The following is a 12,607-nucleotide window of genomic DNA, read 5'->3' as shown; positions in this document are numbered from 1 at the left end:
TGGCACAGCAAGGGAGGAGGTGGGTAGCTGGGTGGGAAAGGAGCAATGAAGTGAAGGGAGCACAAAGCAAAAGTCTGGGGTGGCAGTGGGTGAGAGCGTGTGGTTCTTAAAGGTGGAAGAAGAGGGGCTGGGACGGGGAAGCATTTTGTTACTTGTGTTCTACTCCATACAGAGCGTGGGGAAATCCTGAGCCTGGCAATAACGTGAGAAAAAAATGTGTAAAAATTAGGGAAGCTGAGGAAATCATGTGATACAAGGGAATGACGAGGAGGAGGAGCTGGTGGTGTGGTTATGGTGAGCAATTCTGATGCCACCACTCATCGGCAGAGGCACATCATCCAATTTCCTTTCTGCGTTCGAAGGCCTGCCAGCCCTGCATGAGTTGTCCTAATTTTCTGGTTTGCTGCCTTGCAAGTGCTGGCCCACAGATTGCTGTGCCCACAGCTTTGCTCCATTTGTATGTCCATTTTTATTGCATTTGCCAAGTCAGCACATCACTACCTCATACTAAAGTGTTTGAGCCTGCTGCAAGACTTCAAGGCAGCGAGTCCAGCTTGGGGCAGAGAAGGAATATATGTGGCTGAAACGTTATAAAAATCCCTTCACTATTGACTGTGAATTGTACGGCTTCCTTAATAATGCTAATGACAAGTGGTGCTGTGATATTAAACTATTCTTCTCAAGAGTTCAAAGCATCCCACTCCTGATAGCCCATAGGAAGTAAATACTACAGAGGTCTTGTTATATGTAGAATCATAGAATAGTTTGGGTTGGAAAGGACCTTAAGATCATCTAGTTCCAACCCCCCTGCCATGAGCAGGGACACCTCACACTAAACTATGTCGCCCAAGGCTCTTTCCAACCTGTCCTTGAGCACCGCCAGGGTTGGAGCATTCACAACTTTCTTAGGCAGCCTGTGCCGGTGCTGGTTCCTCCCCACTCTGCACTGATGTACCCTGATGTAGAGAAGCAAAGGGCTTCATCAGTGTTGTGGCAGAGTGAATGAGTTGAATGACCTGTGTCCAACTAGGAGTCTGTCTGTTGAAGGCTTTCACCAGAGGCTCTGGGGTTTGAGGTGATCTGTCACAGTTGGTGAAGTACAGGACTTGCTAGGTTCTTCACTAGCAAGCCAACATTTTTAAGGAGAAGCTGTGAAACCTGTCTTGTTCTATTTAGTTGTTTGTGATTAGTTCAAATGTCTGCTTATGAACTGCGCCAGCCCTTGTGGGAAGTCAGTTAAAATATTAACAAAACTTCCAAGAATGTTTGGCAAACACAGTGTTTGATACAGAACGTGATTATTATCTACTTCATAGACTGTCATTAACAATTTTTATGGTATCTAAGCTCACAAATGAGTGGACTTGTCATCAGTGTTCTGTGAGAGGAAGATTTCTGCATTTAAGGGGAGGTGGGAGGGAGGTACTGTGGGCTGCCTGGGACTGCATGGGGTGAAGAGGACCAACCTCTTCCCCTTCTTATGCTGAGGAGCTGTTGCAGGGGTGACTTCCACCCAAGAGTTTTCAGTGAACTATTTGTCTCTAGCTTCCCAGCCCCCTCGCAGAGCAGGGTGTCTGTGGCTTCCGAACTTCTTGGGAAAGGGTAAGAGTAGAGAAGGGAAGAGGATTCTGGTTTTTTTTTTTTTTATTATTACTTTTTTTTATTATTCTTTTCAAATGAACTTGGCAGCTCTGTAGCTCTCCCTTAGGAAAGCAGCCTGTCTCCTGGAGGATAGCTCTCACTGCTTCCAGCTTCTTATAAAAGTCTTGACAACCAAAAACCAGAGAACATCAAGGGCTGTCCAAGCCCGTTGGGATTTATGGATTCATTTTCAACTTGGCAGCGAGAGCTGGACTCGAATTCATCTCAGCAGAGACACCAAATAGCAACAGCCTCCCACCCTGTCTGTGCAAAACTGTCTCCTCCTCCTTCCCATTAGTAGACCCTTCCCCTACCCCAGGAGCTGACAAAGCCAAAAAGAGATCCTCCTGTCTCGGAACGTGTAAGAGGTGCTGCAGCAGAAATCCAGAGCCCCACATACTTGTGCTGTGGTGAAATAACGGAACAGTCAGCGCTCTCCGTGGGCTCCTGGCCAGCGGCAGAGCTCCTCTCAAGCAGGCAGTGACACAGCACTGCTGCTGAGCTGCCCTTCGGACAAAAGCTCCATGAGAAACAACCCTCTGGTGAGCAGCAGAGCCAAGAGAAATTCAGTTCTGTTTAGTGCCAAAGTCTGATTTATTTTCTCGGACACTTTCTCAGCAGAATGCACATTCTGTGTGTTTTACTGAGAGAGTCCCCCGCAAATAAGACAGAAATGGAAGAAAAATAAGTTATTAAACATCAGGAGAGAATTTTGAACAACCACCAAATTCCTGTGTATCGTCAAAGGAAAAGGAGAAAAGCTTATGCACGTCTCCAGCAAGCCGAGGGCACTAGATAAAGGCAGAACGCCAATTTTCCTATGGATTTTAAATGCCTTTTGCACTGAAATATGTAACATTCATTCCAGACATGAAAATAAATGTTGACAAGTACAGTTATATCCTGCTCTCTTGCTGTGTGTGTATTTTCTGAGTGCTGTCATTTTGGATTTGCTCTGTTGGAGTATGTGGAAGGTATTTTTCCACTCTGCATCACACTTTCTCTGTGGCTGTACGTATGTGTACAGCAGCATGTATGTGTACAGCAGTGGCTGGGAAAGCTCCGGTACACATTGTTAGGGAAGCCAATGAGCCTGGCCTTGCAGAGGCGTAATACAGGCACTTAATCCATGAAATGGTTGCTTCAGTGTGTGAAGTGTGGTGCGTGGCCTGTTTCAGCACAACTAACAATGCCTGTAGAACTCAAGAATTTTTCAGAGCATTGCACAGGGCATTTATTCCATAGTTTTGTTTTATAATGTCATTTCTAATCTTCATGTACTAAGCAGTGGATAAACTTATAAGCTATTCTGGAAGCTATTCAGTTGGAAGATGGCTGAAATCTTTTCACATATTCCACATCTCAGTCAAGGACAGGGACTGGGAAATTCTGCCTCTTCCTCTGTCTCTTGAATTCCTCTCTTGAGGAGAGGAATCTTGTTTCTTGAATTGATTCTTGAATTGATTCCTACTGATGTTGTCCCCTCTAATTCTGGCATTGAGTCTTCTTCATCTTCCTTCACTAGACGAGTTGCTTCTCATTTCTATTTCCTTTTGTGCATAGGGGCAACTGATAGAGGCATAGACTGGTCCTTTGGTTCAGCTGCAGTAGCTGCTAGTGGGGTTGGAACGGCTGCAGTGTCTGTTGTTGGAGTTGGAGTAGCTGCTCTGCTCATTGGTGGGGACAGAGTAGCCGCGTTGTCTGTTGCTTTGCCATCAGATTCAAAGACATCTTTTTCTGGACAGTGTTGAGCAGGGCACTGTAGGCACAGGCCAAGCCCCAGCACGTTGCCATGATTTGTCCCTCTCTGGTATAACCAGGACGACAGCACATCTTGTTCAAGTGGTTTACTGGCATTTCTGGATTTTGCACTTGTTCAGTGGTGAGGTTCCAAAGCACTGGAGGGGCCCACTGGCCTAGGAGCTTGCCCGTAGGATCCCACACACCCTGCCACTCATGCCTGTCCAGCCTCAAGGAAGACCTCTTGGTGATATTCTCAGGTAGTTGTTTAACCTTAAACCAAGACCTGAACCAGATTCAACAAAATGGTGGTTCCCAGCAAAAGGAGCCGTCTGGTTTCAAGGGTACTCAAAGGATATTCAGAATCTTTAAAATTCTCAAATGCCATTGCAAATAGCCTGGGGGGGAGTGGGGGTGTGAGGAAATGTCTCCTCCATAGGCTGGCCCTAAGGGGGGAGGGGGGAAAAGAGGTGTAATTGTTAATAATTCCTACTACATGGCTCCCGGAGGTGATGGTACAATTGCTCACCACCCGCTGACCGATACCCAGCCTGACCCAAGCAGAGATCTGGGCCTTTCGGGTAACTCCCCCCAGTTTATACACTGGGCATGATGTGCTGTAGTATGGAATACCCCTCTGGCCAGTTTGGGTCAGGTGTCCTGCCTCTGCTTCCTCCTGGCTTCTTGTGTTCCTCCTCATTGGCAGAGCATGAGACTGAGAAAGTCCTTGATCAGGGTAAGTGCTACTTGGCAACAACTAAAACAACAGTGTGTTATCAATCAATCAGTGTTGTTCTCAGGCTAAAGCCAAACCCACAGCACTGCACCAGCTACTAGGAAGGAGAAAAAATGTTACAGCTGAAACCAGGGCATCCATTTACATGTATTACAGTAATTAGTGGAAAATTCATGGCATAGGGTAAAAACTGTTATGTATGTTCTGTGATGACAGCTCATACCCCCAAAACTCACAATTAGGATTTCTTGGAGCCAACCGCGTGGCCATAGAAGATCGAACTGATACAGTGTACTTACTTCCTGAAGATTCTTTAAACAACACTACCCAAAAAAAGCTGCTGGTGGTTTCCAGAGGGAAACAAACAGGTCAAACTGTCACCACTTCCAAATCATGCTCATGTGATGATGTCACTAAAGGTCACTTTTTTGGAAAGCAAAAGACTTCAGCGTAGTCAGTGAAGGCTGTGTTTAAGTCCTGCTTGGGACCAACATCACCAATTAGGAAAACCTAACAGAAATACTACGGGTTCAGAGCGTTGTTTGTAAATCCCACCTAAACATGGGACTTGGTGAAGATCAGTGCTAAGAGTAATGGAAAAATAAAAAGGGAAAAGGCAACATTATTTAGAACAAAGTGTTCTAGGTGACCACTTTATAATGTGTTAAAGCAGTTTTAAAATGTCATACAGACATACTTAAACTTTGGTATAATGCCAAAGCCCTTCAGCTTCAACCTTAATATTTGAATTATAACCTGAAGAATTCAGTGGAATAATGCAGAGATTAGCAGCTTTACAGCTTACTGAGGATCAAACATGTCCCAGCAGAGCACAGTTTAACTGTTCGCAGTCATAAATCAGCTGTATAGTTGCATTATGGGACCATGTTTGGTAATTCAGGGTTACGTCAACAACAGGACTTTTTCTTCTATACAACAGAGCTTTCCCCCTCCCCTTGGCATCACCTGTGTTTCTGTTTTTAACAGAACAGCTGGTTTAACAACCCCAAGCCCCCAGTCCACATCAAGACTTGACTTATTTACACTGAAGATCACTTCCCTGATTTGACACATATTGTATGTGATCCCTGAGAAATGTAGCTGCAGCTACCTTCAAGTGTTCTGCTGTATCCCCACACCTCTGTTGTTAGTGGCTCTGTGTGTTCACTGCATTGCTTTATAAACACAAGATGTATCTATCTTTGAAAGCTCACTGATACAGGCAACAATATGGACTCAAAGTTGCCTTCTAGCAGAGAGCACAGCCCTGTGTTAGGTGAAATAGGCCAAATAATTACTTTTTGCCTATAGCTGAGCAAGTAGGCATGGGGGGTCTATGGAGAGCCTGTCACATGGAGCAAGGTTCTTTCACAACAGTTGAACAATAGCTTCGGATTTTTAAACCATGTCTAGCATTTCAAGGCATCAGTGAAGATCTCTGCCATCCTAAACCCAGTCACCAGTGAGGTTCAAATGCTGACAGGGAGGTAAATGAGATCCCGCTGCAGTGAATGACAGCCTTTGTCTTGACTTGGTGCCCCATGTGACATATCTGGTTGATGCTTAGACCTGTGGTCCCAGAAAAGCCCTTTAATAACAGCCAGTTAAGCCTCACAGTAGCATGGTTTTTTCCGCAGGACTTGTGCTTGTCAGGAAAGGTTTGATCTGGAGGCTTCACAAGCTTCTGTGTCTTTGAATCAGTAAAGTCAAGATAGCAATATCCTTGATATCAGGGTACAAAGCCATGACGTGGTTCACGTCGCTGTAAGGGAAAAGGGAGCACAGCTCCCTGTGTATGCTGGCTTGCTGGGCAGAGGGTGGCCTTGCAGCTCGGGTGGGCCAGTGGTCACTGTAAGAGGCATCAAGGTATGTGTGGGCTTTCTGGAAGAAGCCCAGTCCATTGCTGGTGTCTAAGAGAAAGGGCTGCTGTGGGGAGCGGCTGGGGAAGCAGTGCTGCTGCTGCTGCTGCTGCTGCAGGTGATGCTCACTGTATAAGTGAGGCAGGTCAGAGGGAAGAGCTGTGGACCGTGGTAAAACGTGGTGCTGAGTCCCCAGGGCCTGTCTGTGCTGAGCACTATCAGCGACACAGTGGCTCCTCTGACTGACCCTATGCGTGCTGCAGCACCCCGGAGGCCAGCTGTGGTCTGGGCACGTCCCACCTTGCACAGGCGGGAGCACTGTCTGCTGGAAAGGGCATCCCGGTAAGCTGGTGTGGTCCAAGCTACGGCGGGGATGGAGCGAGTATGGGTCACTGAACCGGTGCGGGCTGTCCATCACCCCTCTGTCCTGACACGTATGTATGGACCAGTTGTAGCTGTAGCTATTGTCACCGATGGACAGCGCTGACATCTTCTCCAGGAGTGGATGGTCTTGCCAAGGCTCTGGCTGTAGCAAATGCTGGTCCAGACGCAGGTCAGAGCCAGGGCTGCTGGCCCAGGCACTGGATGGCTGCTCAGGACGGCTCCCCTGGGACCACCCTGGGTAGCAGGAAGCCCCTGCGCAGCCGACAGCTTCTTGCAGGGTTTCTGTGCAGGCACCACAGGGCGCAGGCTCTCCTCCAGTCCTGTACAGCTCTTCCTCTTTCCCCACGCTTAATGGGACATTTATTTTAGCCCTGAGCTCATCAGCAACTGAGAGCTGAGCTTGGTGTGGTCTCTCTGGGTGGTAAAATTTACATTTATTGCCATAGGTGCATTTTTTACCTGAAACAATAAAAAAAAAAGTCAAAAGAGGAGGTTGTCGCTAGCACCCACATCAGTGTAACGCACTCATCACTTCTCACCAGCACTGCACATTCACAGGGGCGTGGAGAGCACAAACAGCAGAGGGGAAGTAGCTGTTTTCCGGCTCAGGACATCTGACCCCGGATTTACATATTACTGGCTGAAATAGCATGGGGAAGCAGCAGTGAAAGCAAGTTTCTGCTATTTTGGAAGTGTCTGAAATTCATTTATGTTCCAGTTGCTGCTCTCAGTGGGCTGGGAGACCTGCTGCTATGAAGGGCTGATTTAAAGTGTCATGTACAGGGATTTACCTCTGAGAAACCTGCACATTACTGGAAAGCTGTTGGGAGGGGAGAGGGAAAGTGTTTGGATGGCCGTTTCCCACTGAGGTAAGTAAGTAAGTAAGTGCCACAGTGCAAGTCCACTCTGCAAAGTGAAAACTACGTGCAGGCTGGGGCATCAGCACGGCCGCAGTGCCTGGTTTGGGTGCTGTGTCTGACAGGCAAGGACAGAAGAGACAGAGCTGGTGCCTTTGCTGAGGCTGGAGCCACTTAAGGAGGAAAGGAAAGAAAGCAACACATGTTCGAGCAGCCCTGACCCAAGTCCCTCCCACACAAAGCAGGATAGCATATGGTAATGGCACTGGCCCTTAGGTGAAGGAAAGTGCTGCTTGGAAGCAAGGGACAAGAAGAAGAGGGGTTCACAGCATGAGGAGAAACCCACCATAGGGGCAAAGCTGCCATTTCGGTTCCGGAAGCACTGGCTTTTTGCTGAGGAAGTTACTAAGAGTGGGTCCGTGCCGGCCTAGCGGGTCATCAGGAGGCATAAACCTGAGAAAGGAAAAAGCCACAGGGGTAACAAAAATACCTTTTTAGCTTTAGGAGCTAAGGTGTCACCACAGCTTGTGGCGCAAGCTTAGGGCAGAAAAACTTGTGACCCTTTGGTGGCCTGGCCATCAGGAGCCACGCTAGGAGCACTCCTAGCCACTGTGCCCTGCTGCCTGTCAAGACATCAATACTTCAGCTTCACGTAGCTGTTGTTTTTCCCTGATAACATAAAACAACTGGAAAGGCACAGCAGCTTGGTGCGGCTCTGGCCAGCCAGAAGCCCCAGCTGCGGCAGCAGCCTTTCACTCTGAAGCAGCAGCAGCAAACTCTTCTGTGGTCCCAGCACTGCAGTCCTCACCGTCAGCTCCCTTCCACAGCAAACTCGCTTTTCTCTTACTAAGTACTTGTAGGAGAATGAGGATTAAAAAGTCAGAAGTTAATTCAGAGCTACAGCTGATCACTTGTGATAAACAAGCCCAGCCTTTTTCAAGGATTCAGTAAAGGCTTCTCACTACAAGGCCTGCAAAATGCTCAAATAAAACTGTTAATTCTTCTATGCCAGTATGTGAATGTGATGCTTCAGGAGGAAACCTAACTGGTATCCCTGGACTGGTTTGAAAATGAATCTGCAGTGCACCCAACCATGGGTAAACCCTTTGTTGGTCGTAGGAAGGAGGGAAAGGAGGCACCCGGAGAATTTGGTTATCCACATAATGGGACTGAAACCTCCAACTTCAGGCTGTGGATTTAGAGAGGTTCTCAAAGGTGTGCAAGACGGTCTTGCTGAAACTATTCAAAAGGGCTTTCTGAGGAAAAGCTAGACTTTCTGAGGAAAGGGTTCTGAAAAGGTCCAGCAATCCCTATGAAATACAAAGGAAAATATCGTGCAAATATTTGTAACCCAATAGTAACTAGAGAAGAAGCCTGGTGGTAGTTGGAGATAATGGACTGGAGCTTTGAGAGGTACGTTCTGCTGATGTTCAGTGATTACATTTCTGTGAACAATGTTACGGGGAAACTGAAACCCAGTGCCAAGCACTCCCATCCAATTCTGGTGGCAAGAGAGCCAAGTCTCCATCCTGACCCATGGAAAAGGCCACAGTGCAAGACAGCTTCTCTGCTCGCACTCATCCATGCACAATGGATGCCTTCGAGTGCATTTCCCCAGCCAAACTGATGGCTAATGAACACCTCTGCTACTAGAAATCTTGGACAAGGTCAGTACACACAGACCGAGGAGCATACAGCTCAGCCTTGCAGGCATGGTGCATGAACCTTAGTGAAAACCTTCCCCAGTGGGGATGGGTAAGGGCCAGAGAGACCAGCTTCTCATCTCTCTTCTTCTAGAAAGTTATGATTACAAAAGCATAGGAAGAAGTGCTCTTCTGCCTTTAAGGGAATTAAAAATACTGCCAGACAGCTAGCCTCCTTTCACAGATTTAATTCTGTTTCTTATAGGAAATAGAAATTAAAAGATACCAAGCCTTAGTTTAATATCCCAGTTGGACTGGAAATAAGCAAAGCTGGTCACTAATGCGGCTATTCAAATAGAGAAGTTCATTGAAGGGGGCTTTAAGACCAGAGCTGAGGGAGAAGGAACTAAATAAATGAGATAGATAGATAGATAAGAAAAGTTATGGTAAATTCCTTTCAGAAAAAGGCTTGTGTATTCTGCCACTGGTGGGAGGTGCATTGATGTCGGAGCTGACTTGGCCCATAATGTTTAAATTCAAGAGTGTTTAACAGTAGCTGTCTCTTACCTATTACTGACAAAAGAGTACATGAGTAGTCGCTGCTCAATAAACCATTTCCACTCAGGGTTTTCATTCTGGAGATCCCGGTAATTGTCATTGGAAACAATGACTCCATCTTTCTCATAAGCAACTTTCACTATATAGCGATCATCGTAGCAAACTACCCTCTTGCCTTTCACCTTCCTGGACGGGGTGTACACGAGGATCGATTGCTTTTCAAGCTCTTCGAGAATGTGCTGATCTGGTGGCGTGGTTGGCACAAATAGAAGGGGAAAAAAATTAACAAGAGAATCTAATTAATTAATACTGACCAGCTCTCAGTCATGTGCTAGTGTCCTGGGTTCAGCTACAGCAGTCATTTTTGTCTCCTTCTTAGTAGCTGGTGCAGTGCTGTGTTTTTGACTTTCAGTCTGGGAACAATGCTGATAACACCGATGTTTTTAGTTGTTGCTAAGTAATGTTTACTCTGACCAAGGACTTTCTCAGTCTCATGCTCTGCCAGGGAGGAGGGGAAGCCAGGGCAGAGCAGACACAGGACACCTGACCCAAACTGGCCAAAGGGGTATTCCATACCACAGCACGTCATGACCAGTATATAAACTGGGGGGAGTTACCCGGAAGGCCCAGATCGCTGCTCGGGTCGGGCTGGGTATCGGTCGGCGGGTGGTGAGCGGTTGTGTCCTCTCCCCTTGTTATTCCTCTTATCATTATTACTGGTAGCAGTAGTGGTTTGTATTATACCTTAGTTACTGGAGTGCTGTTATCTCAACCTGTGGGAGTTACATTCCTTCGATTCTCCTCCCCATCCCTCCGGGAGCGGGGGGAGGAAGAAGCGGTGGAGTGAGCGAGCGGCTGCGTGGTTCTGAGTTACCGGCTGAGCTTAAACCACGACAGCTAGAAACATACAAGAATCTAAAGAAGTTTCAGCACTTTAGGCAACTTACAGTGTTGTGATTTTCAGATGCGCTGATACCTGGTGATTATTTGACAGCTTGAAAATTTGGTCTTTTACAAAACCATCCACTCCCAAAATCTGAGACACGATTTTTTTGATTTATATCTGTAAAGGATGGCTTGAATTCTACACCAGAGGCACTGTAGTTCCTTTTTGCACTGCAGGATGGCTCAAATCAGCCCTGATATGAGTTTTACTTAGAGATAAAATATGCCTGATAAAATAAATAACTAACTAAATAAAGTTGTTTCCTTTGCTGCTATTTTTGTGCTATGCAGAAAGGTGGATCCCCAGCCACCTCATCTGCAGGCACCAAACTGCTGGCACAAATCTGGCAGATTTATATCCATACAAACTGAACTTCATCACCCTTCACAGACTTCAGCTGGTGCATTTCCTTCTCCTGGAAGAGGAACCCATGCAGCTCCTGTATCAGAGTAAGAGGCTAACAGAAATACTAATTCAATAGTGAATACCTTGCACGCTGCCACCTTTGGATAGCGGGTGTAACGATGTAGTTGTCTCCTGGCTGGCCTTAAAAGCTCTGCAGACTCATTGCAAGCTGACAGACTCCTTTAACTCAGCTGGCAGCAATTTGTGCTTGTAAAGCAGAAGGTTCAAAGCAGTATAACAAAGCCTTGTAAGCAGATTTAGTTGCTAGCCAGGAGTGTGAGGCAATAAAGTAATGACTAATTTAAGTGATGGAAACCTGATACACAACTTGCACTTCACTTATCTTCACAGGACAGAACTGCACTCTTCACACTCCCTGTCTCCAAACTGCACCTAATGGTTGCCAAATGATGCCCAGGATGGTGACCTACCTGCAATGGGACTCTCTTGTCGAGGGGGCTCCTTCCTCCAGAGTGGAACAAAAACCTTGATGTATGTGTGCCCCCTCTCTCGAAACCAATCCACAGCCAGCTGGATCCCCCAGCAGGAGAACACCTCTTTGTTTCCATGACTATAAGAAAACACAGGAGGAGGACGATGAGGCAAAGCTTTCAAGAAGCTGAGTTCTCTTTAACTAAGCCATTAATGAAAAGGCAAAACAAACAGCTTTTGTGTCATTCACCAGTTTCCAAGAAAACAGCCTGGCAGGGTGTCCTGCTTGGACAGAACCAAACATCTCCTCTGGCACAAAAAAAATACTTGTTATCTGAAGAAGTTTGGATACTTAAAAGCAGAGGTATCCTATCCCCCATTTCTATGACACACTGCTACCCAAGCCTGTTGCCCATGCCTGTTTCTTTCATCTGTATCTGGATGGACTTGGGACCTAGAGTACCAGCAAGATATTGGGCTGTGTCAGACCCTTCACGTGCCTTGTCTGATAACAGTTTGGGGAGTGAGAGGTTCTTCCAGCACACGCAGAATCCATGAGACGCTCCTGCTAGAAACAAAACGTGGGTATTTTCTTCTGTCGTAACAGTGACATCAGGGATTTTAATGTCTGAAGAGGCTGCGATTGTGATCAGAGGTCATTCAGCTGCTAACCTCGTCTGGAAACAGGAGTCTAACTATGGGGGAAGGCAGGATGGGACATGTAGAGATCCTAACCCAGGACTCCAAAAAAGGGACAAGACCTCAGTGGAGACGGCCACAGGCACCTCGGGCACATGTTTATCTTGCCCTAGTTGGTGGATTTTTGTCTTGATTGCACAGAGAGGTAGGAAAGTCCTGGGACAGGTGCTGCAGAGGATGCAGGCAAGGTGGGTTCTGAAGAATTATCAGCATTTAGAGCAAGACACAGAAAACCTCAATAAAAACAATTAGGGGTGGTATCCTCCCTGAGTTCTCCCACCTTGAAAGTTCTTATTGCTTGTAATTCGCTACAGAGCAGTGCACTTGAAAGGGAAGGTCATTTGTTAACCACCTCTGCACAAAGAAACAAAAATAAACTCTACACAAAGTCCTAAAATGGATAAATGTCCTCCCAGGATCTACACAAACCTTGTCCTTGTACTTTGAGCTTACTGGATAATATCACCACAGTCTCAGTCAGGCTTTCACCTCTGCAAACAGACTTGTAAATGACTCACGTGGTTACTACACCTACCTGCAGCGATGGACCAGTCAAAGATGATGCCACATAAATGCCTCTCCCACTGCCCCCCAGGAATTCATCTCTAGATTCTGCCCACATCAATCTCAAAGCCAAAGCTCCATCTTACACTAAGAAAAGTTTCAGTGCTGAGACAGTGACCACAAATGAAAAACAGTACAGTTTG

At 46.6% G+C, this 12,607-nt stretch overlaps 1 protein-coding gene across 1 annotated transcript; it reads right to left on the bottom strand.

Annotated features, from left to right (window-relative positions):
- Positions 1 to 5,791: 5,791 nt before the first annotated feature.
- LOC104402342 (ribonuclease ZC3H12A-like) lies at positions 5,792 to 11,340 on the bottom strand (the record flags this gene model as incomplete). The annotated part of the gene is made up of 4 exons (XM_010010209.1): positions 5,792 to 6,819; positions 7,564 to 7,670; positions 9,428 to 9,662; positions 11,201 to 11,340. Coding segments are annotated over 4 exons (1,510 nt in total), but the record flags the coding sequence as incomplete, so codon positions are not given.
- Positions 11,341 to 12,607: the final 1,267 nt, after the last annotated feature.

Source organism: Nestor notabilis, unplaced genomic scaffold (assembly GCF_000696875.1).
Source record: "Nestor notabilis isolate BGI_N333 unplaced genomic scaffold, ASM69687v1 scaffold202, whole genome shotgun sequence".
NCBI classification, from domain to species: Eukaryota; Metazoa; Chordata; class Aves; order Psittaciformes; family Psittacidae; genus Nestor; species Nestor notabilis.
Note: the sequence above shows the minus strand (reverse complement) of the source record. Positions and strands in the feature narration are given on the sequence as shown.